At 34.3% G+C, this 27355-nt stretch overlaps 1 protein-coding gene across 3 annotated transcripts in view; it reads right to left on the bottom strand.

Annotated features, from left to right (window-relative positions):
* LOC145689307 (PC-esterase domain-containing protein 1A-like) overlaps nucleotides 1-27355 on the bottom strand; it is a 110738-nt gene that overhangs the window by 19026 nt on the left and 64357 nt on the right. For all 3 annotated transcript variants that reach the window (XM_081763448.1, XM_081763451.1, XM_081763452.1), the window contains exon 9: nucleotides 19101-19334. In XM_081763448.1, coding sequence (XP_081619574.1) covers nucleotides 19101-19334 — 234 coding nt within the window. The remainder of the gene's footprint in view (nucleotides 1-19100; nucleotides 19335-27355) is intronic.

A 27355-nucleotide genomic window follows, 5' to 3' on the forward strand; every position in this document is an offset into this window, starting at 1 on the left:
AGGGAGGAAAATTAGAAAATCTTAAAGAAGAAATGAAACAAAATAATTTAGATTTGGTAGGCGTTTGTGAAGTTAGATGGGAAGGTAATGGGGTATTGAACAGCGAAGGATATAGAATGTTTTACTCAGGTAATGAAAAGGGCGGTCATAATGGTGTAGGAATAATTCTTGGAAAGCGCTTAAAGGAGAAGGTAGTGAAAGTAGAATTTATTGATGATAGAGTTATGATGTTAAGACTTAAAGGAAAAAAGAAGGATCTAGTGGTGATACAGACATATGCACCGACGACTTCGCATGCAAATGAAGTAAAGGAAAATTATGAGAAAACAGAAGAAATTATAGATAGGGAGAAGAAAGGTGCATGCATAATTCTAATGGGAGATTTCAATGCAGTTGTGGGAGAAAAACAGGAAGGTAGTATCGTAGGCAAATATGGTTTAGGCGAAAGAAATGAAAGGGGAGAGGGACTGGTGAATTTCTGTAGACAGAATTCACTAGTAATTGGGAACACTTGGTTCAATCAGCACAAGAGAAGAAGATATACATGGAAATCACCAATAGACGGCGGAAGATATCAGATAGACTATGTTATGATTCAGGACAGGTATCGGAATAGCTTAAAGAACGCGAAGACCCTTCCCGGGGCTGATATTTTCTCTTATCATAATCTTGTGCTGGCCGAAGTAGATATTCAACTGAAAAATGTAGGCAGAAGAAAAGTAGGTAGCAAAGTGTTAAATACTGAAAAGTTGAAAAACGAGGAAATAAGAAATCTTTTCGTTGAAAAATTGGAAGAAAAATGTTCAAACGAGGAAAGAATAGGTGCACGTAGTAACGCACGGTGGGAACATATTAAACGTTGCTTATAGCCAGCCGCAGAAGAAGCAGTAGGTTACCGCGAACACAAAACTGCTAAGAAACCATGGGTTACAGAGGAGATGTTACAGAAAATGAGGGAGAGGAAGATGTGGAAACAGGTTGATACAGAAAGTTATATAATGAATTACGAAGAGAAACAGACAGAGCGAGGGAAGAGTTTTACAAAAGAAAATGCGAGTACATAGAAGAATTAGAAAGAGTTGGGAAATATGAGGAAATGTACAAGGAGATGAAATCTATGGAATTTCGGAGGAAACACTGGGATATTCTGATGGTAGTAGAAAATAAGAATGGGAAGGTAATCAGCGAGAGAAATGAGATCATAGGAAGGTGGAAAGAATACATTGAAGACTTATATGATAGTAGGGATAGACCGTGTAGCCTAAATGTTGAAGTAGAAAATGAAGTAGGCGAGGATGATAAAGGATTTAGTATTCTTAGGGATGAGTTTGAAAAGGCTATATCCGAGATTAGGAATGGAAAGGCAACCGGAATAGATAACATACCGATAGAATTCATTAAAAATATAGGAAACAAGGGAAAGAAAGAATTGTTCCGACTATGCAATGATATATATGAAACAGGAGAATGGCCAAAAGACTTTCTGAAAACGATCATGATACCGATGGCTAAGAAATCGAACCCAAAGAGATGTGAGGATTATAGAACTATTAGTCTCATATCTCATGCAGCTAAAATTCTGCTCCGAATACTGAACAGAAGGTTATATGAAAGAACAAATAAAGAAATTGAGGAGGAGCAGTTAGGGTTCAGAAGAGGCAAGGGCACAAGAAATGCAATTGGATTATTAAGGGCGATCGGTGAAAGATTTATAGAAAAAGGGAAAGAGGTGTATGTTATATTTATATATCTTAAAAAGGCTTTTGACCGCGTGAATTGGGAATTGTTGTTGGGAGTTCTAACGAAGATAGGGTTGGAATGGAAAGATAGAAGACTTATAAGAAACTTATACATGAACCAACAAGTAAGTGTTAGGATAGGGGAAGAACTGACGGAAAAGAGGGCAATTGGAATGGGAGTTCGACAAGGATGCTGCCTCTCGCCAACACTATTTAATGTCTATCTAGAAGAGAGAGTGAAAAAGAGTTTACATGACGATGATGGTATTTCGGTAGGAGGTAGAATGATTAGATGCATAAAATTTGCAGATGATATGGCGCTTGTTGCAGAATCTGAAAAGAAAATCAATAAAATGTTAGAAAAAATGAGAAAGGGCTTTGAAGAATATGGGATAAAATAAATGTTAAAAAGACAAACGAAGGGGTCTGTGTCAAATATAAAAGTAGGAGGGGAGAAAATAGAACAAGTGAATAGTTTTCGATATCTGGGTAGTATTCATAGTAATAACATGAAGTGCGAACGTGAAATAAAAGCAAGGATAGGAATGGCGAAAGAAGCCTTTAGGGGGAAGAAAAGTCTGTTTTGTGGGACCTTGAAGAAAGAGTTGAGAAAAAGACTCATAAAATGCTTCTTGTGGAGTGTTGTACTGTATGGGGCGGAAACGTGGACATTACGTAAAGGTGATGAAAATAAGACTGGAAGCCTTCGAAATGTGGGTGTAGAGAAGAATGGAAAGAATTTGTTGGGTCGAGCGCAAAACGACTGAGAGTGAGTTAGAAATGGTGGGTGAGAAAAGGACACTTTTAGATATTATTAGGAAGAGGAAGAGAAACTGGTTGGGACATTGCCTAAGAAGAGATTGTATCATGAGGGACGTCCTAGAGCAGCGTTTCCCAACCGGTGTGCCGCGAGGAAATCGAAAAATTATTAATTCTATAGCAATCAAATTGCAAGACAAAAGAAAAATGTATATTTGTATTTCACATTACTATGAACCTCTACTATGAATCTACAACTTTAACTTACATATCATGTTACTTTTTTGTACATTTTTAATGTTGAAATAAGTATTTGTTATCATTGTTATGACTATTATTGCTTCTTTATTGCTGCAGACTATTTCGTAACTTAAAATTTTAAAATATCATTCCATCTTTCGACAGAGCAAACATGCATACAAATTATCTACATTTGTGTTTTAAAACTAAAAGAGATTTGTTTCTTCGTTCGTTATTTAGTGATGTTTCTTCTTAGTGAAAGGTTGGATACAGTTTTCGAAAAAGAAAGCTTAGTTTTAAAAACTTAAGTCCAATATTTCATTGCAATTGTTTTCTATTTTTAAATTAGAATGAAAAATAAGCATAATGATTTACCACGGGGAAAAACCAGTGGTCGAGTTTTCTTCTCTGAGAGAAGGAGATCAGTAGGCTAATAACAGAAAAAAATACTGCGGTATTTTATATTTACAATAATAATATCTATGAGTGTGCCGCGAGAATTCAAGTTACGCCCGTAGTGCGCCGCAAGTTGAAAAAGGTTGGGAAACGCTGTCCTAGAGGATATGAGGCGTATAGTTTCTAAATCCGCTATCTCCAATTTTCAAAAAAAGTAGATTTACTGGTATTCCTTTCCATGCCCGACACGATGGGAGAGATTTTTGTCATTTGGTAGTTATAATGAATGTCCAGAAAGCAGGAAAGTATTTATAAAAAGAAAATTTTATCTCACATACACTCTGAGTGATCAGTTTTTCCTGTTTTTCACGAAACCTTTTATGAAGGAGATGGCGGATTTAGAAACTATACGCCTCATATGGTGTCGGGAAAGAGAGGGAGGGGGCGAAGGAGACTACAATTAATGGATGATATAAAAACAGAAAGATCATACGCGAAGACGAAGAAGTTAGCGGAGGACCGTGGAGCATGGAAGTTTCTCAACTGCGGCAAGTGACCTGCAATAAAGGCAGAATACCTATGATGATGATGATGAATACTGATCCTAACTATTTGAAAGTATCCACTTTATCAAAAGTATTATTCAATATTTTAACGCATCCACAATTTGTCGTATTACGGTCCCGACGCACTTCCATGTATTTAGTTTTCTCTGCATTTACTTCTAAACCCATGTCCCTGCAAGCGTTTAATAAGATCTCTGAATTTCTTTCTATTCTTCTCCTATCATCTCCTATTAAATTTACATAATCAGCATATACCATAACCTGGTGAATACCGCTCAACTCTAGGTCCCTCCTGGTTGCTATCTTTCATTTTCCTTATAGCGTATTTCAGGACAAAGTTGAATAATAATGGTGATAACGCATCTCCTTGTTTCAGGCCATTTTCAACGTGAAAGCTCGTGGACGTAAGTTTTTTTTAACCGGACTTTACTTTGGGATTCATTTAAACATATCTTAAATAATCTAATTAGCTTTCTCGGTATTCCAAGTTCTATAAGAACGTTGTATAATGTTTCTCTCCTAACCGAGTCGTACGCCTTTCTAAAATCAATAAATAGTTGATGTACCGGGGTATTATATTCCCACTTTTTTTTTCGAGTATTTGGCGAAAGGTAAAAATTTGATCGATTTCGTCTAAACCCACACTGATATCTCCAATAATTTCATTTGAGTATGGGGTCAATCTTTCTAATGGAATATTTAAAGGATTTTATAGGATGTTGACAGAAGAGAAATGCCTCGATAATTATTACAGTCAGTTTTGTCGCCTTTCTTGTGAATTGGAACAATGATTCTTTCCACTCTTGTGGCAATTTTTCCTTGTTCCAGATAAGGAGAATGAGTGTGTATGTTGTCCACAATTTTTCGCCTCCAGCTAAAATTAAGTCAGCCGGAATTTCATCTACACCCGGAGGTTTGTGTTTTTTTTAATTTCTTTATAGCGGTTTCTACTTCTATTCGGCTGGGTTCTGGAATATACGGTTCTGCGGTGTGTATCATCTTTTCTCCACGCACATTAGTTTGTGGCTGCGTGTTCAGCAAATAGTCAAAGAAATCTTTCCATCTATTTAAGATGCTATCCGTATCAGTGAGAACTGTTCCGTCAGCTTTCTTTAATATATAAGCATGAGGTTGATAGCCTTTCTTAAATTCGCTGATCCCCTTATACATGTTCTGAATATTTTTATTTTTACTATTATCTTCAACTTCCTTAATTTTAGCTTTCAAAAAATCGCGTTTCTTTGTTCTAAAAGTTTTGGAAGTTTCTCGCCTGATATCTGAGAAATTTTGTGTAGTTATTTCATTCGGATTTTGTAGCCAGCGTAATTTTGCCTGCTTTCTCTTCTCTACTAGTTTAATGCATTCCTAGTCGAACCATGGTTGCACGAATTCCATACCAATATAAATATCTGATTGCACGTTATCTGCACTCAGTATGACAAAAGTAACACCACAACATACAGTATATATCTTTTAGTAGTAAGGGGTTTCGAATAACAAATGGCTTTTTCTTTCTATTTACAATCTAACTACTAGCTGAAATGCCCATTCTTAATAGTAAGGGTAGGTTTATCTTGAATGAAGAGTATTTCAATCTCATAGGATGCATATTTAAATTGAAATGAAAAGACCAAGTGCTATCTTTAAAAGGTTCTTCCAAACAGTGCGGCCATTATTGTTTGCGAAAAATTTAGCTTCCCTTTAGGATACGTACTGGCATTAGCCAGGTATAGAGCTAATGATAAATACACAGGAAAACTTAAGTTATGTTTAAAAATTCATTTTAAACATGTTCTCGCTTTTCCCATTTTATGAGTACTAAATACGAAATAAAAATATCACAGAAATGCTCCTCCTTCTGAGGCAGAATTTTCGAAAATCCTGGGACATGTTTCAACTTATATTCAATAAAGATTTTATCTATATCGAGTTCCATCTGCCTAACTTCAAGGTCTCGTGAGACAGATATTTTTGTCATAAATTTTGAGCTCTTCCCTTAGTATATGCATTTTGGTGAAAGTGACAAGATAAAACCCGGGTCGATTCAAGTTCAAAAACTCATTCCTAATAGTTTACACGTTTTCCTGTGATTATGAAGCAAGCAATGTCGATGTTATTTTCATATATTTAGAATAATATGGAATTTCTCCCCCCTCTCCCCTTAGAAGTAAAATTTTCTGAAACACCAGAGAAATAAGCCATATACTTATAACAAGGAGGTTTATACAAAGTGGAATTCTTGAAAAATGCTGGACACATGTCAAATTATTTTTAATGAGTAGTTTATATACCAAGTTTACTTTTCCTTACTTTAGAAGCTTTAATGTGGCATGATAAAAACCCAGTTTGACGTAGGTACTAAGTTCAAAAATTCATTTCAAATGGTTCAGTCTGTTATATATATGTAAACGTTGCAGGTAATGGTACAAAGACTATGATATGTATTACTAGGGTTCGCATACTTCTCCATTGTAAATATAGGACGCGCGTTGTTTGATATTAAAATAAGTAAATAAATAAATAAATTAAAGCAATTTCTAAACAAGTTATTTTGATGTTTATTTTTTTTTAACCAGTACATTTAATTGCTTGATCATTTTGACTAATAGGTATTTCATTAACTTCAAAGAGCCATTTCCAACACCAATCGATATTTAATAACGATCTTAATGTATTTATCTACCGATTTTGGATTTCTCAATTTTTTGTCTTGCAACGCTAGTAAGCTCATACACTGCCGGTAACAGTGAGCAAACATAGGACAAATATGCGTCCTGTGCGGCCTCTATGCAGAGCAGGAAAATACACTGTAAAATACAGAACATCTGGCAGCCCGAGATGTGCAATTCTGATCTAATAATTGAGTTTTGAACCTTAAATGGATTCAAGTTTTCTTCTTAAGTCTGCTGTACAATAGAAATGACTAAATCAATATACTGTCAAAATTCTTGGTTCATTAACTCCAATCCAAAAAAACGATATACTTTGTTTAAACTTGCATTATTATGATCCTTCCACCAATCGGATTAAGATCTGTTTCAGTTCACTAGCTATTAGAACATTTTAAGGAAATATATTAATTTAATTCTATTACGAGGAAGAGAGAGAGGAAGAAAAAGAACGAGCGCCGTAGCTACCTAATACCATAGAAAATTTTGGAATTCTAGGGTGTCTATTAAAATTTCAAAATCAAATTTTGTGACTTTTTCGTGACCTTTTCTTTACCAAATCATAAAATTTCGTAACATCCTTAAGTACGAATTTGGGTGCGAATTAAGCCGAATTTTCATACATACGATAGAAGCATACTTTGGTTACGATTTTGTAGCGTCTAAAGCCGACCATAGACATTTTTGGTGAATTTTGACGTTTTATAGAGCAAAATTTTCCGATCTGCACTTATATTTGTACAGATAAAAAAATTCGTGACCCAAAAGCTAAATTTCGTAACTTTTTCTTGACTTTCATGACCGTTTTCTGATTTCGTGACTTTTTCATGACTTTCGTGACCAATAGACACCCTGAATTCTCTACATTGAGATTTAACTAATAAAATCAGAAATAAAGTACACGTTAGGAAAAAGATACCTGATTCTTTTGTAATATATGGCAACCAAGAGCAGAGAAACGTTTTATCAGTCACTTTATAATTTATTTTAGAATATGCGATTAGGAAAATTAAAGACAGCAACAGAATACTGGTAGAACTGTTTGTATTTGCTGACAATATAGATTTGTTAGATAATGATGATATATCAGTGCAGTATTTTTCTGACTATGTAGACAAATCGGTCTGGAAATGTAGAAGTTGAAACAAGGAACACACACTAATTCAAAATAGTAATAATAATAATACAAAGAATGTGATAATTTTGAATACTGAAAAATAGTTGTGTGGTATATACGTATATTCGAACGATGCCATGATATTACTACGTACATCTTTTATCTTATTGGTTTATACAGATGATTTATTTTGAGGGTCAGTGTTCTTTTATCATTATTAAAATTACGTAACATACAACATGTAATCCGAAGGAAATGTGCTTGCACCTCATCAGATCGAACTTCCACGCATGAAAAGTGTGCAATTCTTATCACTTGGTTACACGGAAGCTTTTGGTTGATGTCGAAGAAAGAAAGAAAAAAAGAAAAAAACTGCCGGTGAAACTGAATGGATGCGATAATTGGACTTAATGTGCAGGAGTAAACATGAACTGAAGTTATCAAAACAAATTTAGAGTAAACAAACTGATTAATTGTATATAACTTCGGTAAAATCTATATTTTGTAATGCGAAAAAAAAAAAAAAAAAAAAAACACCCTATGATTTTAAAATATGAAAGTACTTATCTTCTTATATGTAATAGACTCCAATTGAATATGTATATAAACCGAAATCTCCTCACGGAGTCCTTTTGCTTGATATTCACACAAAATGTTACATACTCATTTAATTTTTACATTTTATCAAAACGTAGTTCAGCATTCGCCATATTTGATTTTACAGGACGTCACACTCGGAAGTTCGTCACATCTGCCAAGCAGCAAATTTCCAGCACTAAAATAAATCTTGAAAATATGACTATACAAATCGGAGACTGTATGAAAACCTTAAGTGGTGGTGGTAAAAAAAAAAAAAAAAAAAAAAAAAAAAAAAAAAAAAAAAAAAAAAAAAAAAAAATCGATCTCTACATAAGCCAGCAACAACATGAACATGGAACTGAGCCAGTTACAGAACAAGCCTAAAATTTTAGACATACTCAAAAACTACGAACGATATTCTAGCCTTTGTATAAGCTGAACCATTTTCCTACTTAGCCTTCCTAGCTTCATTAATTTTAGCTAGGCAATACAAACAATTAAAGCAAATAAAGATACGCACTCTCAGATTTTTTACGTCCTTTTTCTCCTCTGCTAACAAAACTTCTTAAACGTCTCGGGGTTCGGCAGTTTTCATTTTTGTCACTTCTATGATGTTCTATTTAATAAACAAAAGGCGATCGAATAAATTAATTTTTAAAAAGTTAATACGAATACAAATTCTCGAGTTATAATTATTTCGTATCGAAACTCATATGAACGAACTGATGTTATTGTTAGTGTTAAATGTTCCAAAATTAAATTCTTCGTTCGTACTGTTAAACTAGGGTCAGGGGAAAATTACTTTTTACTGTTATGCCTCAAGAAATGTAAAATTTTGGAAAGATCCCAAAGCATTTTAGCGGCAGGCACCTATCGACTCTGCCAAATATTCCGCTTTTTTTTTAAAATTTAGCTTGAGACGTTTGAGACATTAGTATTTTGAGCTTGTGTATAATAACTTTGAAGAAATCATCAAAGTTACATTTAACCAATAGTTAGAATTCAGTTTAAATTGTATTTGATTTAATTATTGGTCGAGAAAAATATGAAACTACTTTTTACCCTGACGAAAAATGTAATTTTTCCTAATTTTTCCCTTTCAAGAACTCTCGAATTTGCATAAGAAAACACAATCTGTTTTTAATGGTACCCTCCATCTCAAAGACATCTATCGCATTCCTCAATCACTTTATTTACTTGGTATTTTAAAAATATCATATACAGTCACTTTAATGTTACAAATTACACAAGTTAACTTGACCAACAGAACAACAATAAAAATAACACCAATGTAGATTAGGAACGATGTCCGTATTCTTCCAAAAGTATGGAAAGCAAAGGTGTATGATTCAACATTATCATGGACAATAGCATGATCAGAGAACCAAACTGCATTAATTAAAATTCATGAAGTAATACAGGGTGTCCAATATACAATGCAACCCGGAGTTTGGGATAGTAGAACTTTTGAACCTGAAGTGATACACAAATAATGGTTATACCAAAATGAAACGTTGTTCATGCATACATTTTTAAACTAGGAAGCAACGATTGAAGCATAGAAACCACACAGTGTTGCCAGATGTAACTGAAGTTTTTTTTTTTTTTTTTTTTTTTTTGCAAAGCATGTAAATTGACTTATAACTAATACGTATGGATGTTTTGTCGTTAACTTTCAGTTTGTTTAGTTGGAGTAGCTTGGAAACTATGGAGCAGAGAAAATAATTTTTCATTTCCATCGATAACTAATCGGATGAGGCCTCTGTAAGGGGCAACTAGGGAAATCGCAGTTTTCATAAATCAACGCTCTGAATTGGCAACTTTGCTGATGTTTCAGTGCATCAAAAGGTGTGTTAAGGATCTGTCTACATTATGCAATTCCTGAAAACAATGTAGCTTCTCATTAAATAGCAGATACAATAACCAATTTATGCCTTCAGACGCCATATTATATGACTTATAATTGAGAAAAAAAAAAAGTTCTATTCATGAAGACATGCGCTTTGTTTAACATAGTTAAGTTCCTTGATTTTCATGTCATTTTACACAAATTACAAGATTTCCTTTATAACTTTCAGTTTTCCTGTCATTCAATGATATTCCAGAAATGTAGGAATGCTAATTTAAGAACTCTTTTCAAAACTGAAGCTACATAACACCTGGAATCCGAATCACATACACTCCCCACGGGAATAAAAATCCGCGTCTCCCGCATCGAAGGTGAGATATGTTAAACATTGTTGTTTATTTAGTTTTATATCGTATGATTATCCTTTGTAGATTAATGGAAACCAAGTAAACGATCACATATACCAAAAGAGAACGTCCTAACCATACGTTGATTGAATTTTAATAAGATTAATCATTCTGAAATCAAAACAATCAAATTACTTTGTAATGACAGCTAATATGAACAGTAGGGATGTTTTGTTTATTTCATCTAGATTTTCTACTCGTCTAAATGATACAACTGATGAAAAATTAAAACAATGCTTCGCTCCTATTGGCATACTATAAAATGATTCACATACAACGACTTTAAAAGAATTTTGAGTTTCATAGCTTACATGTCCATCCTGACAAGTAACACGTCACTCTTTTCATGTTCTTGTAGCCATTCAAGTTTTTGATTACTGGGCCCCGTTACAAAGCGCGGTCCTAAGCTTTTTTTTTTTTTTTCGTTTAAAACACTGGAAGTCCCGCGATCGCACTTTTGGCATATAGCGCAGACTAAAATCTAATCTATAGGTGAAGTCTGTTGACTGTTCTGTAGTGGCTCTGCCTTTTTTTACTTTGGTATTTAGGGTTCCTCCTTTTATTTCCCTGTTTTCTATTCATGGATTGATTCCTATAACTAGATTGAGCAATGGCCAATGAAAACTCTGCCATCTCACGAAAAATGTGAATAAAATTGTCATTTTCTCAGAAGAAAATCTCGTACGAAGCCAACAATAATAATAAGTATCAAATTTAATAAACTATCTATTCGTTCTTAGATCTTTCCTACACGAACAATCAACAAATGCTTAATCAATATCTCTTACTGTTAACATTTCGCATGATGCACTTTTCAATTTTGACTCTAGGTTCTCTTTTACTAATCACTTTCACGTGAATTAAAAATGTATTACATAAGAATACCAACAGGGATTGCGGAAACTTCTTAACAAGCAACTGCGTAATTTTTATCGTTTACCTAACATTGCTCATTAAGTCTTGGACGATCAGGTAGGTAGGTAATGTAGACAGAATAAAAGAAAAACTTTAACACGAAATCCAATCAGAAAAAAGACCATTAGAAAGACCTAACGACACATGGAGGACAATATTAAAAATCTCGCACAAATAGGAATACAAGTAGAAACAGAATCCAGTCAGCTAAGCTCAATGGAAAGCTTTTGTGAATGCAGCATTGAATTTCCGGGTTTCATAGGCCATAGAGTAAGTAAGTTAGTTATTATATAAGAATTTATCTGGGCTAGAAAACAAAGAGTATACGGTCCATCACCTAAAACCGTTCTGGGCGGTTGTAGCCTTCGAAACTGTAGTAACAAAAAGGTGCTTAATCGATCCTTGGGAAACTACTTTTGATAAAGTAATGTTTCTTTTGTTCAGATGACATTACAACACTGAATATTTATTAGTGCCCGTTTTTTTATCATTTATCCTTGCGATTCACAGACTTTTTTCTGTGGACAAACTAATTTCAGGGTAAAAATAATCTAAGCAGGGAAGTTTGTTTGTTCATTTGTGAAGGAAACCAATTTTTTCTCTTAGAACGTATAACACTTAAACAGATTTCAATGTCTTTATCAGTATCCACTTTTATCAAGAAGTCTTGGGGGCATGGGGAAATCTAAGGAACGTTGTTTCTTCTTGAAGATGCCTGAAAACAACACTGCAGGAGATACGACATAATGTGAGAACTTATGCAGAGTGTCTACAAATGTTTGTTTTTAAATTCCTGGCTTTTTCCAGGTTTTCCAGGTCTATTTATATATTTGCCAGTTTTTTTTTTTTTTTTTTTTTTTTTTTTTAAACGAAGAAAAGTTGTTTCTGTTAATATCCCTTACCAGAAGGCCAGTTAAGAAAAATGTACAGTAACTGACAACAGCACACATAGTTTTCACGTTTAACTAAGGAGAGATAATATTATCCTTTGATAATATTATCCTTTGATAATATTAACTTTTTAACATTTTGTTTTTACTACGTGAAGACGTTATAAAAGTTATTATTATAAATTTTAATATAAATTCTAGGCACACGTTAATTTACGATCACATGTTACTGCATATTTTCCTTGGATGGGAAATATACAATTATTTCTTTTTTACACATTTACTCATACAAAGATTGAGTGGCTAGGTAAACAGAAATAGAGAAGTTACGAATTGCAAAACAAAAATATTCTGGATTCACAAGTAACTTTTTTAGAACAACCAGCCTACAGCCTAGGCCTGGTCCAAAGCTACAGTCCACAGCAAAAAACCTGCAACATGAGCATGTAAGTTTATTGTGAAACGACGAAGTCTTTTGCTCCAAAATAAGTGTGCAGGGGAGGACGCCGAGGTTTCTGCTGGGGTGATTCGTGCCACTTAGACGTTAGATTGATTTCCTGCGTTGTTAGGCGTAGTTTTCCAATAAACGTACATGCTCATGTTGCAGGGTTTTTGCTGCGGACTGTACCATTCGGAAATCCTTGAACTGAAAGAAGCAAGTTACCTAGGTTACTTTAGTACTTTGAGCTTGTATAATAATTCTGTAACAAAAACGTTTAAGATTGGAGTTGATTAAATACAACATATTATATACTTTGTATTGACTTAAAATTAATTTTTTTAATGCAATTCCTTTAACATTTACCAATAGTTACATAAAATTAAGTAAATTCTGATTAAAAAAAATACGCCTGTCTGTAAGTATAAGTAACAAAAAAAAAAAAAAAAAAGTTCAAATTGGTGCTTTTTGAGTACAATTTCTATAAGTAGAACTTTCTTCCTTTGTAAATAAAAGCACACGCTAATTTACGATTACACATTGTGTAAGCCAAATAACAAACTGCAGATCCTTATCGAATCTTGATTCTTATATTTTACGAGTTCAACGTAGCTTTTAACTTTTTTGCTTCTTCATCCAAAGCAAATGCTTCAGCATCAGTCAGCAATTTTACTCTTTATTTCTAACATTTTTACTTTTGCTTTAAGTCTCTTCTTTTCTTGATATTTTCTGTCTCCTTTTTCAGTACAGTCTTTCAAATACTCATTTCTTTGCTTGTCGCATTTCAACATAATGAATCATGGCCTTTTGTGATATTAACATTGGATATCCCTCCAGCAGTATGTATAGCTCTAACATACTTCTTTAAGCAACCAAGCTCTTGTCCTGTACATTTTCCACAAAGCACTCTTTGTTAACGGAGAAGCTAATTTCTACTGCAGCGTTACAATGAAAAAGAACACAAATTTTAAGCATGAAAGTAGTAAAAGCATTAGAGCTTTCATTTGTGACTAAATCATATAGGAAAGAATCTAATCTCTCATCTTTTTGACTGAACTTTGTCAACTTCTGTGTAATTTCAGGGTTCGAACACAATTTCAAATACTCTCGTTTCACCATATCTGCAACTACAGGTGTCATTTTCTGCTTTTCCACGAAGATTAAAAGAGTAAGTGTGATTCATGACTCTCGAAGCATTTCATTGGCCTCAGTTTTTGGTAGTAAGCAATTGACGCCTCTCATAACTTCGAAGCAACAATCATGAACATTGAACTTCCTGAGCAAAAATTCTCAATTTTTCTTGATTTCCAATTTAAGTATCATTTTCCCTGCCTAGTCCCTTACTTTTTGGTAAAACTTCCTTTTCCAATATCTCCCTGATTTCTAGATTTGTACTGTAGCAAAAAAATGTTTTCGAACTGCCACATAGAATATGGACAGGAACTCCATCTAAAGACTTTCTAGTTCTATGGGAACTCTCACAAAGGAAAGCGTAAAGAAATATGAAAGAAGAAAGAAAAAAAGAAGTGTCACAATCAAGTGGAAGCACTGATAGGACTCAGCTCAGATATTCCCGTGGTCGCTATCAACATACTCAGAAACATAAGCTTTTTAAAAAAGACTTTTTCCAGGTACAAAAATGAATTCCAGGCTTCTCAGGTTTTCCAGGTCATTAGACACCCTGTTATGCAGATACTGGAAAGAACTCGAACTAATAATCCACGTCTTTTCTATTGCAAAAAAGTATGACCAACATAATATTGATATCACCATTCAGGATATGTTTTGCCTATGTGTAAAACATAATAAAACTGATAATGTACAATGTTCTGTAAGGCACTAGAAAAAAACTATTGTAAAAATGCTTTCTAATATTTCAACACTGTGACTGGATTTCTATCTGTTGTGTTGATAAATAAATAGTGTTTCAACTATAAGATAAAAGAAAGAAATGGACCGCGTATGACTAACAAATTCGGATGTGCTTCACAGTTGACAGAATAAATGTTAAATACAAAAAACCCAGCAGTTTAACTTCAAGCTACATAGTCATCTACTTTTCTGTACTTTAAATTTAATGCAGTAGTCTAAACTCTAAATAGTCTCCGTATGTTTTCTAAACAGCTATGATACTATTGATTATAAATGTCTGATCTATATCTATATCTATATCTATCTATCTATCTATCTATCTATCTATATATATATATATATATATATATATATATATATATATATATATATATATATCGTTATTTGGCTACACAGATTTCTGTGCACAGAACAGGACTTTGTATAATCGTATTCTTAATATTTGTTAGTTGTCTTATTGCCAAAACTAGTAGAGATTTTAACTGTGAGCTGTCATATTACTATCAGTTTCGGCGGACCATCACCAATATCGCGAACTGTAGGTGAAACAGGAACTTCATTTAATACGTTACTGGTTTCAGTATGACACTCGAACAAAGTAAATAGCTACATACACTGTGATTCGAAAATAGACCGAAAAATTTCGAGATGTGATTGTACTTACGAAAATAAGATGAAAAAACTTCTTCATATTTTCTCACAGACTTGGTTTCCAAATAATACCACTTCGAAAAGTTCTCCACGCGGTTTTTAACACAGACAATACTTTAGACAGTAATAACAATACCAGCAATCATTCTACATTTAGTGAAGTAGAATACTTGTGGGAGCTCATGTAGTTCGGATCCTACATTAAGCACTAGGCTTACGTCTCATATAGCCTTGCTGCTGAAAGGGACGCTAAATTGTAATCCATGCATCCAAGTAGGATGAGACCGCACGTGGAAACTCATGCGGCAAATTTATCATCCGTATTTTTTTTAAAAAAAAGAGTTTCAAAATGTAATTGTACTCACAGACTGTAACAAAAGGTTTGTGAATTTCTTTTATTCGTACTACATGAAGTACGTACTTTGGCGTCCAGTAATTCCGCTTCTTTTCAAGTTAGTCTACAGGGTCCAGTGAATATTAAAAAAGTCAAAACAAGTATTTATTTACAATAACTTGCATCAAAACAATTAGATCAAACTACAAGGATTTCTGAAGGGTGTATTTTTCGTGTTATTCCACTTTCCTTTGTGGGGTATTCTCCGCCTTCTAGATAATCCAATAGCTAATGCAAGGCAAGCGACCTTTCTAGTACTTTCATTATCCAAACTCAGTTTCTTTTCTCGATGTTAGCCTACTGAATTGCCAAATTTTCTTTATACGACTACAAATTAGTTAGCTATTTGTCAGCAATGATCATGTTAATTTTTGGTGTTTATAAGTAAACCAGTTGAGAATGCTCAAAGAGCATTGCCAGATTGATCTTAAAAAGAATGGAGAGATGGAGCAGGAAGGATAACTGTGATTGCTCCAAAATGTAAACCAAAATCTTTTTATCCGCACCTTGTTCTGTTTCTCGCAAAATATCATCTCTCTATGACTTACAGTTCCCGAGATATGGCTCCTTAACTCCTTCAGTGTGGGTGGCGAGTTAACTCGTATCTTCAAAACGCACCTGCTGTGCGGATGGCGTACATATACGCTTTCGTTTTGTTTTGGCTATTTTGTATTGCGTATGGCGAATATACTTGCCCATAGTATGAGTAATGTTATCCCGACAATATTTAGCGAGTTTGCGCTCAGCTGGTTTCAATTGTTGCTTAATTAAAAGAAGAGGAGGAAAAAGAAATAAATTAAAATAGAGTTTGGGCTTCGTCAAATACAGTTTTCATTCTTTGTTTTGTTTGAGAGCAGACAGCACAGTAATGGCTTCAAAATGATATTTCAACGATGCTGATATCGAGGAAGAGTTATTAATTAGTGATTCTGATGTAAGTGATTTTGAAAAAGATTTAGAATCAACATCCAAAGTTCTAAAAAAAACATACACTTTTAACAGCGGTTCGCATCTGAAAATTACGCACTGAAGGGGTTAAATCTCCCGAAATTCAAACATTTTTGGCCAATATCTGAGGAACGGAGGGCAGTTGGTCAGTAGCAAGTTGATCAGTAGCCACCGGTTACAATTTGGTACCAAAATGTTCACCATCCTCTTAGGTATTGATCAACACCAATATAATCTCTCTGTGATCAACACCAATACGGTTTCCGAGATATGGCTCCTTAAATCTCCCGAAATCGGAACTACTTTTTGGCCAATATCACGGGAACGGTAAATCATAGAGAGATGATATTGGTGTTAATCAATATCTAAGAGGATGGTAAACATTTTGGTACCGATATTAATTGATGGCCACTGGCCATACCAGTGGTCAGTTGGACAGTGGCCGCCGGTTACTATTTGGTACCAAAATATTTACCGTGTTCTTAGGTATTGATCAACACCAATATCATCTCTCTATAACTTATGGTTCCCGAGATATGGCTCCTTAAATATCTGGAAATCGGCCATTATTTGGCCAATATCTCGGGAACGGTAAGGGTACCGCGAAAAATTTAATCGCTTTCTCAGGTTGTTTTTGATGCTCTATCGAATGCAGGGTTCAAAATTGAAAAAATCAAAAATAACAGACAGATATAATTCAGTAACGTAAGAAGTTCGTTGAGAACCAAGCAGTTGACACAGGAATGTAAAATACGAGTTTAGCACGTATTACCGCACTCAGTGTTGGTAAAAATAATGTAATAATACATGCTTATTAAACATATTTAATCACTGGATTTGTAGAAGAGAAATAATATTCTTCATTTTCAAAGTTTAACAACAATTTTACACGTAGTTTTATGCACAACATGACATATCGTGCATTCCTACATTCCTTCATTTACATACGGTGATAAGCCTGTTAAAAATCTGCGCGTTCAAGATGGATCTATACCTGACATCACCGCGAACTTCGGATGTAGTCAATTCTCAGAGTCTTTGTTTCGTCACACGGACTGTTTTTTACTTATAAATCAAGTTACTGAACATCCTTGCTACACTTCTCTCAAACCAATTTCACACTGTTTATTTAGCTACGAGGATGTTCTAAAAGATTTCTTAAAACAAACACAAACACACAAACAAGCAAACAAACAAACAAACACACACACACACACACACACACACAAAACTTACCATTCAAATTAACTTCCTCATGCTTTTGCCTGATCTGTGCTTTTATTCTAAAGCAGGCTGCTGTCAACAATAACAGAAAGATAAAAGTACCAGGCAAAACTACAACGGAGACAACTGTGGCTTGCAAGTTACTGTACGATAGGAAATTTGGCTAATTTGGATAAGTATATAAATCCGTAGGTAAAGTATGAAAAGCGACACGAACGAAACTGAAGAAATACAAACGAATAAAAACATGTTTTCGAAAATATAAAGACTATGAAAAGAAAGAGGAAAATGGACTGTGGTGGACATAAAGATATCGTTTATCCAACTTAACAAATAACGAAATCCTTTAGAAAGGACAAATCCTGAAACGGCAACGAGAACCCAATACCTGTATTTGACCAAGCAACTTATCGTATTATCCCGAATGTACTCTACTTTCAGTGTAAAAACGTTGTTGCAGAAACAATACTCGTATTATAATTGCAGCTTGGCCCTTTACACTTGCGAATATATTTTATAGCTTATATCAAGGGTTCATTAGACCATTACAGCTGAAAACAGGATAAGCAATCAGTCTATTGTTAAGGAACTCGTAAAAATAATGTCATTCTAATAAATTGGACGACATTTTATGGGTGACTAGCTCAACCTGTGCTGTCTACGCAGAGCATCGTTGTACTATAAGCATGAATCTCCTTCCCACTTTCTGTCTTATAAATCCATATCTGAATACGCTATTGGCAGCATGCAATATGTTTTATCAGATTAAAGCAAAGTTCCTGCAATGTCCGTCAACCCGCTACATGTAGCTGTTTTATTGGCTGCCTAACAAGGATATCAATCTTAGCAACGCCCTAGCGACAATGTTAATCTTATGAGCTCAAACGACCTCTAACGCGTTGAACGGAAAATGTTTGACCACGAACATATAAACGTAGCATTTTAATATATAGATAACCAATCTAAGGAGTCCAGTTTCACTTCAGACGATGATATGGTACGAGGAGATGGTAATAGGAGTGAGGATTAGGAGTGACGACTACCAGAAGAAAGACTTGAAATAAAGACTGCGACTTGAACCTTAACGAGCTTTAAATTTTTAAGTTTTCCATCATATAAATAGTTTAAAAGCGTGTAACATTTTATGGTGGGTTATTTTTATAATTAATCTGAAAAGCTTGGGAGGTTGCATTAACCCTAGGAACACCAAGGTATTTTGAGTTATATTAAAAAAGCAATGGGTGTGGACCTCAGAGGCCCCTGGGTGTTCCTAGGGTTAAATTCAGGCCAATATGGTAAACAAAATTGAATTTGATGACCAATATTCAATCATTCAAAGTCGCAGATATTGTAAGTATATTACCTCCATATTTTTTTTTTCATTTTCTGTAAAAACTGAGAAAAAGAGAAGAACTAGACTATTGCCACCTAAACAAATTTTTTTACCTCTTCGTGGTCTATCAAACGATTTCCTTGGATTTTTCTTATTCTGTTTCTTCTTGTTTTTAGCCGCTTCCTTCTTGGGTTCATTCTTTTCTGTAGTTTTTACCTTCAAACTCTTGGGTAACGCTGGTAGCTTTGGTATGTCTATATCTTCAGATTGATTCTCTGCTAGTTGGATTTCATTTCCTAGAATATTACTATCTATATTCCCAGGTAGTGGTTTGTTCCAAGAGAGTGCTATAAGATAATAGACCAATAATTAATCTACAATGCAATGGTAATACATCAACGATATAGTCAGTCAAGGTTAAGGGGATGTCTACCAATCATCAGAGGCTTTAGAATCTCCATAAGGTAAGATGTAAAACTTAATTCATAAATATCTTACAAAATACTGCACTTAGAAACTTGCAATTTTCTATACGAATACCAAAGAGCAACACAAAGTAGACAGTTATCTCAATTTTAAACTTAATGACTTAGAGGTAATCACTAGTGCAGGTAAAGGATCAAAAGACCAATTTCATACCTCAAATTACTACGGGTAACATTCTTTGAAGAACACATGCTGGGGAGGATACATTGTGTCAATTTGAGAAGCGAAACTCATGTCTACTTCCTCCATTTTCATAATCATTTACGCCTTGAGCAGTCTCCGTCCCTACCTCCATTTCCCTACTGAGTTCCTACAATTTTACGATAGCAACTATCTGAATTTGCCGTTTTGGTGGAAGCTGGCGTGTCTTACGTGTCAACAAAATACTTGGTAGAACAAAGATAATGATCTTTGAAACTTCAGTGCCGAATGTATCCGATTGCTTTTCTCCATCTTTTGTTGCTTGAAACAGACGGATTCTTCTTCAAAGCAGTAGCTTTCACCAGTGCCACACGCAACTATACAACAAAGAAAGTTTCTTATTTACCTATATTTTGTTTTCTGGTTTCATTTCATTTTATATTATTTATCATAGAAAACACAATGCGATGTTTCTGTGATTAGAACGGATTAATTGTATGCAGGGGTGGCAAAAACCAAGTTTTCCTTGTTTGGTTTCAGTAAACTTAGAATTTGGTTTACCTACTCTTTTATATATTTACCATATCCGTGTGTAAGTGTGTGTGACATAAAAAAGAAAGACTAAAGAACTGCTTGATGGATCATCATCAAATTTGGTCAAAATATAGCCGAGAGTCAGGAATTGAATTTGTCATTAAAACCACCTACTCAAACAGGAAGTGGTTTAAATAAACAATTTCTGGTTTCATCATTGATCACCATAGATCGAAAACGGTAATAGTAGTGAGATCTGGTTTTCTGCTTCGTAAGAACCTATACTTATTAACTCTCTACTAAAGGCGAAAATGGTTAAAATTAACTAAATTTCTGGTTTTAATAAATATTGATCTACATAGAACAAAAATGTTAAAAAAAGAAAAATAGATGAAAGCGGTTTCCTCCAATCGAACAGCTCTCAAGCGTCTCAAGTGTACCTTTCATTTCTTTTGATCTTTAATTGAAACCTGAAGTCGTAGAAATTAACCACTTCCGGTTTCAATAGTGATCTCCATAGAACAGGAATGGTAAATCGAGAAGCAGTTTTTTCTTTCTACTCAGCGTTCTAAACATAACCACGATCTTCTGTCTTAAGCTTCTATTCAAACCAAAAGAGGTGGAAATCAACTACTTCCGGTTTTAACGTTGATGGCTATAGAATAAAACCTGTAATCGACAACAACTAGCGGTTTTCTGCAAAGCGTCCCAAGAATATATTTCGCTTCTAGTCTAATCTCTCTACTAAAACCAGAAGTGATAGAAATCTACTACAATTTCCAGTTTTAATATTAATTGTGAAAAATACCGTACCACAGAAACTAAACTCCTTTGCGTGGTGTACACGTGGCACTGCTACTTCTTTTGAACCATTTTCTCTATTTTGTGGATAACCGTGGCCTTTATTTTTCAAACAATAAAATAGATCAAATTCGAGGTCATATGTAAACTAGTTTTACAAATGATCTACTAGTAGAGCACAATATACTAGTCTGCCCATTCTGCACTGTTCAAGATTGAATAAGCCAAACCAAGTAGCGCGTCTGAACAAGGGATTGAGTTAGGGAAACTAATATATGAGATTATTTGCATGAAGTTAAACATACTTTAGATTTGTAATAAGGCATAAGATATCTTAAACACCGGAGACGTTATTTAGTTCACACAATTATAGTTAAGAAATAGATATGAGAATGAGATAGATTGGGTTAGAGCCTAAGTTAGGATAAAGCGGGAAGTATTCATGCCTTCCATCATGCTATTTTGAGACAACCAATTAAGTTACTCAATCTTTAATAAAATTCGTAAGCGCTTACACATTTTAGTAATGAAAGTCTTGATTCTAAGCAATAAGAGTTAGTTGACCTTCGACCTCGAGTTACACGGTTTGCGGCCACGTCTTGAAATTGAAACCAAGCTCAGTTGAATTAACACCTTCAAATTTCAGTTATTCATTTTAAAAAAAGCCATGGCTACAACACTTTTACTTTATTTAGATTACATACGGATTGTAACGAGTCGTCTTTGGACATTCCTGTGATCTCTGGAAAAATGGACTCGTTCCAAGAGTTCTTTATATGGAAGAATTTAAGAGATATAATTGATATCTTGTAAAAGGGAATAGATGTTTAGTCTTTTTGAGTCATTATTAAAACCAGCTTCTTTAATAGTTAACTAGAATTAGGGTTTAAAAGAACTGCATTGTTTATTTAGATTTGTTCTTTTAAAAAAAAGTAAGGAAAGAAATAGACTGCGCTTTTACAAGATAGAATATGGAATGCTATCGCGTTAAAGTAGGGCATGGCTTCTTCCGCGAGGCTTCGAGTCAGCGTGACCTTTTGTGGTCGCTGACTTTCCCTTTTCGATCCGCATGGAGCGAAACTCCGTCTTGAGATGTGTCTATGTTGGTGTGTTGCTTGTGCAGTTCCTTCGTTTGTTTGTCGTAGTAGTCAGCATTGGGCAAATTGGAAGGGTGTGCAAAGAAGAGAAATAAGTTATAATTGTGCTTGGAAAACTACTGTGGTTTCACTATTGTAAGTTTTATGAGAATAACGAATTTCTGAATTGTTTACTTGCTTTGAGAAAAGGAGCCGGAATTCGAGCCACGGGGGACAAAGTGGGTCTTTAACATGCCCGCTTTTAATGGTGTTTTTCAATCACCTGAGCATTCTTTAATGAATACTGTCTTTTTCGTGACAATTCTGAATAGTTCGGAGAATAGTGGCCCAGTGGTTGGATTTAGTTTTTGGTGGAAATTGATTTTTCGAAACTTAAAAGTTGTGGTGGACAAGTCGAGTTTCTGTTAATAAGTTATTGTAGAAGCCTTTTGAAGGTTTTTCTGCTTTATCGGGAGCTCGCTTTGAATGTCTAATTATTATCCTTCTACTATATCTGTTTTCTGTGCAGAAAAATTAGGCTTAATACCCGTTTTGTGCTATCATATTTTTTGGCATGCATTTATCCAGTCTGTTCTATAGTATCTAACATGAAGAGTTTATTCGTAACAAGGTACTGAGACCAATTTTGTGACTGCTAATGAGAAGGTAAAGGGAAAAAGGATTATATTAGGTGTGTGTGAATTACTTTTTTAACAAGTAATTGTCATAATTGTCACGTTACATGCTTTTTCATAGTGAGATTGTGATTTGTAAAGCCGCTTTGATTGTGCCAAATTTTTGGTCATTTTGTCCTAATAGGGATCTGTTTGTTGTAGTTGAATCCCCTCCAAAACTTTACTTTGTCGGAGAATTGATTAACTAGATTTTTTTTTTTTTTAAACGAAAGCGAAGCCGAGTGATCCAATATTCCTCGTGACCTTAAATGTAATATTTTGATAAGCTTTATTTTTCCGGGATATCTTTTTTTGGAGGGGAGGGGGGGGGGGGTTGAGGTCCATTTTGACGCAGAAGGCTTTCCATATTTCTCTTGAAATGGTACAGAATGAAAAAAATAAAAATCTGGAATAAAAATTGAAGAAATATATTTATGTTGCTAATTAATAGGAATGAATTTAATATTGATAGATTTGAAATACGACTCATTAAGAATTTTTTTGAATATATTATTGAATAATATATAGGTTGTTGGAAAATTATTGGGCCTGAAGGTTTCCTTAAACTTATTTTTAAAATAGGAGATTGCGATTGAAGAGATTTTGCTTGTGAATTAAATTTCATTATTCAATTGTGAAAGATTGAGAAGACTAAGCTGAAATTGAATTATTTTATAAATTTGAAGAAATCTAACTTTCTCGAATTAGTCGTTTTATATATATATATATATATATATATATATATATATATATATATATATATATTCGGCTGTGGAATTGGAAATTCATTTAAGTAATGAACTTTTATATGACTATTTTGAACTGGATTATTATAGCCATTGATTTGAATGTTAATCGAGCGATTTTTTCAACAAAGGGAAGCTATAAAATTCTTGAGATATAAGACTACATATTATTTTGATTATTTTATATATTTGTTGTTTTTTTGCTTTGTGTATATATATTAATCTAACGCATTAGTATATATACACCACCAATAAGTTGTTGTAATAAAGTTTGTTATCCAAAAATTGAAAGGATGAGGGTCCATAAGGGGGGTATTTGGCTTGAAGGAGTTAAATATTATGAGTTGTGTATTTATAAAGTAGGATCATCAGTATAATAAAATATACACAAATTAAAGCCAAAAGATTGTAATAGCCTAGCTGAATACACTGAAATATTCTTAGTGCAACAAATCAAAAAAATCGTAAAACACTGCTGCGGCTTGTACATTAATCAAAGAAAGTATGTGAAAAACTATGCAGTAATTAGTCCGAACCGTCGTCACAACTTTCTGCATTTTCAGACCAATTGACTAATTCGAGAAATTTAGATTTCTTCAAATTTATAAAATAATTCAATTTCAGCATTCATGATGTAGGAGGTGTGTGGAAGTAAAGGACCTGATGCTTGTAAATGTCTTTGATAACCCAACTGCCGCAATACAGCGGCTATATGTGCACAACGCCAAACTACTCATGCACCAACCTTGTATTCGCAATACCAACCACGAATTAGAGGTGAAACTCCGTTGTGATATTGAATCTATGCGTTGTATATTTTGAAAGACGTGTAAGGATTGTGACTGTAGTTAGACACGAACAATATCATCGCGCTCTTTGTGAAAAAATAGTTCATAAAGACCCAATTCACTCAAATACTTCTTTGTATAAGAAGTGGCTTGCTTAATTTGATACACCCCAAGCGTCATATCGCGCAGCCCCTGAATGGTCAATCTTGGAAAGTCTATTGAAGTGTTAGCAGACATCTTGTTCCAGGTACTCTTGATTTTTTTTTTTCTTTCTTCAGTTTTCGGATTCTACTGGTATTGGTAAATGATTAGGTTGATTCACCAAGGTTAGCATTCGTTCTGCGATGATCTCTTCTTCCGTATCACTTGAGATACGAGAAAGTCGAAAAGCATTGCACATAGCACAAATAATTCGAACAAAGTAGCCAATCATGGGTGTCTGTGTATTTGGCATTACTTTTCCTAGAGCTTTCCATCATTTGAATATACTGTTGACAGCTTCGATCACCCATCTAATACATGTAACCATTCATGACTCATTCGATTCATTTGTGGTATGCTGTTTCTTACTTGATACGAAATGTGGCATTTTTGGAATGTCTCAATTGACTCTTCAATATTTTGCACCACACACACATACAGCTTCGCACAACGTTACTACAGTGCTTTCTGTTTTCCTATAATCACCGTATGGACCTACTTTCTCTCACATATTTACACTCTTTGCGATCAAACGCAGTTTCGTTTGGTCTGCACAGGCAACTTTCTGCTACATGATGTCAATGCAGCAACCACCTACTGATACTTTTTTTCTTTTTTTCTTTCTTTCTTTTCTTTTTACTATGAGCGCAATCGTGATACACTTCGTTACTTATATATCTTATGTGTTGTTACATGCTTAGTGTATTATATAAATAAGAAACTGTATCAACGTTGCGCTCATAGTTTAACAAGCAGGAGACTAACAGAAAATCAGCAATTTTTCTCAAAAATCATCCAACTACTCGAGTTTGGAACTCTAAAATATGCGTAAATATGGATAGCATGAAGCAAATATTTATTGTTCTAGTACCCATTTCGTTTTTTAGAGATTTTTAGAGCCAAAAAACCCGCTTATGGACCAATATCCTTAGGTATTTTCTTTATATATATTGTTTTTCCGTTTTTTTTTTTTTTTTTTTTTTTTTTTTTTTTTTTTTTTTTGTAAACAAGAAGTATTGGATCATAAGACTAACGCGTCACTGACTGGAGATGGAGTATCCGTACCATCAAGTCCCTTCTGCCGGACCATTCTGATCGAGTTCAGGTCGATTCTTATTATTATTATTTTACTCTCGAGTTGGATTCGATTGGTGGGGTTAGGCGGAAAGGGACGTTACAGGATAGAAATATTTTTTTAGCCCGTTCTTATGTAACAGTGAAGGACGGGACGGGTTATGAAGGATGGGACCTACAGTTTAAAGTGGGTTACAAACCATTACTCGGTTTGAATCTGAGAGAAATTGTCCTCTAACTGGGCTCAAACCTGGAACCCCTGATTACAAAAGTGACAATTCTACCGACTCATAAACGGAGAACACCTAATAAAGGTATATTATACTGAACTTGCATGTACTGTACTTATGAATATTTGAAGAGCCACTTTACAAGAAGAAGAAGAAGAAATCTGCACAAGTGAAATCAGTACAAAGTATACAAAATATACTTCATTCCTCCAAGTTAGTTCACAGGGTCACAAATTTAGCGACCTAATTTAATTTGCATATAAGAATGAATAAAGATATGAATCATTTGAGTTCACCCTGGTTGCAAACCATTTATATTATTTTATTGGTTTAAATCAATTGTTTGATTAACACACACATACAAATTCTAATTATATGTATTTATTTGAAATTCAATGGGAGAATAATTTTGGTCCACACACAGCGGAATATGTATCACGTTCGTGACCCGAGGTCTCACTATGTATGTTCACAGGGTGTCTGGAAACGATATCAAACAACTCAGGAAAATTAATCCTTACACGAGAACATAAAATGAAAGTTACGGGTCATCACACTAAAAGATTCTCGCTCAAATTTCTTGAACTAAATCATATTATGCTGCAGTCAAATATAACAAAACTTTAAGGCGTTTTTGGAAAACTAAAATATTGCTCGAGTTATTGCTTTCTTGTACCGTTACGACCAATTTTTTGTGGATGATATGTCTGAAATAACGCAATTGTGCACCAAGGTTGGTCTATAAGCTTTTTCATGCTTTCGTCCGAGGATTCACTTCCCGAAGTTATTTCTTAACACCATGTGTATATATTATACTTGCTTATTTTCGAGTAACAAGAACTACAAATGTTCGAGGCCCTAGTTTCACTTATATTTATTACCATAATCTGAAAACTTGAGAAAATCGTTCACCTAGTCTAAATTATTATGACATTACTACGTCCGTTCTTTATTAGCTTTGTTGGTTTGGTGGGTTAAGAGTTTAGTGTCCCTTTCTGCACCGATGTTTGAAGTAAAGTTGATTTTTTTTACTTCCAGAAAATTATTTAAATAGCTTATGTTGCCAGAAACTAGAAGTAACTACCCGCCACGGATTTCAAATCCCACTTACTAGAGGGAATTCTGTAATTTGTATCCATGCAAACGTCTCATACAAACTTAGTGTTGGAAAGGAAAGCTAAATTTCAACCATGATATGTGTCAATTTTCTGATCCTGCTCTCCAAAGTACATACTCCCCTCCTCCTATTTTCTACTGTTGAGGCACTGTTATTACAAAGAGTTGGAACTTACTAATATGAAATTAATGGCTAGCAATAATTATCTAATTAGAGTTAGTAATGAAGAAATTGACGTTCATTACCTGATCTTTGCTTTCGCAGTATACATCATACAGCAGGAAATTGCAAGCAGCAAATATTTCAAATTGTCTTGGAAGCAAATATTCTTCCTTTGTGACGTTTACAGAAAATCTTCTATCCGCTCTGCAGAAACGAAGGAAAAAAAAAAAAATGGGTTGAGAGTGGCACCCCGCGGCGTTCTACCACAATCACTGAAAAAGGACTTAAAAGGGGGAGGGAAATCCCTGCCTGTCAGTAGGACATCTGTTCGTGAAGAT

This window comes from Thermobia domestica, chromosome 1 (genome assembly GCF_964235325.1).
Source record: "Thermobia domestica chromosome 1, izTheDome1.hap1.1, whole genome shotgun sequence".
Classification (NCBI taxonomy): Eukaryota; Metazoa; Arthropoda; class Insecta; order Zygentoma; family Lepismatidae; genus Thermobia; species Thermobia domestica.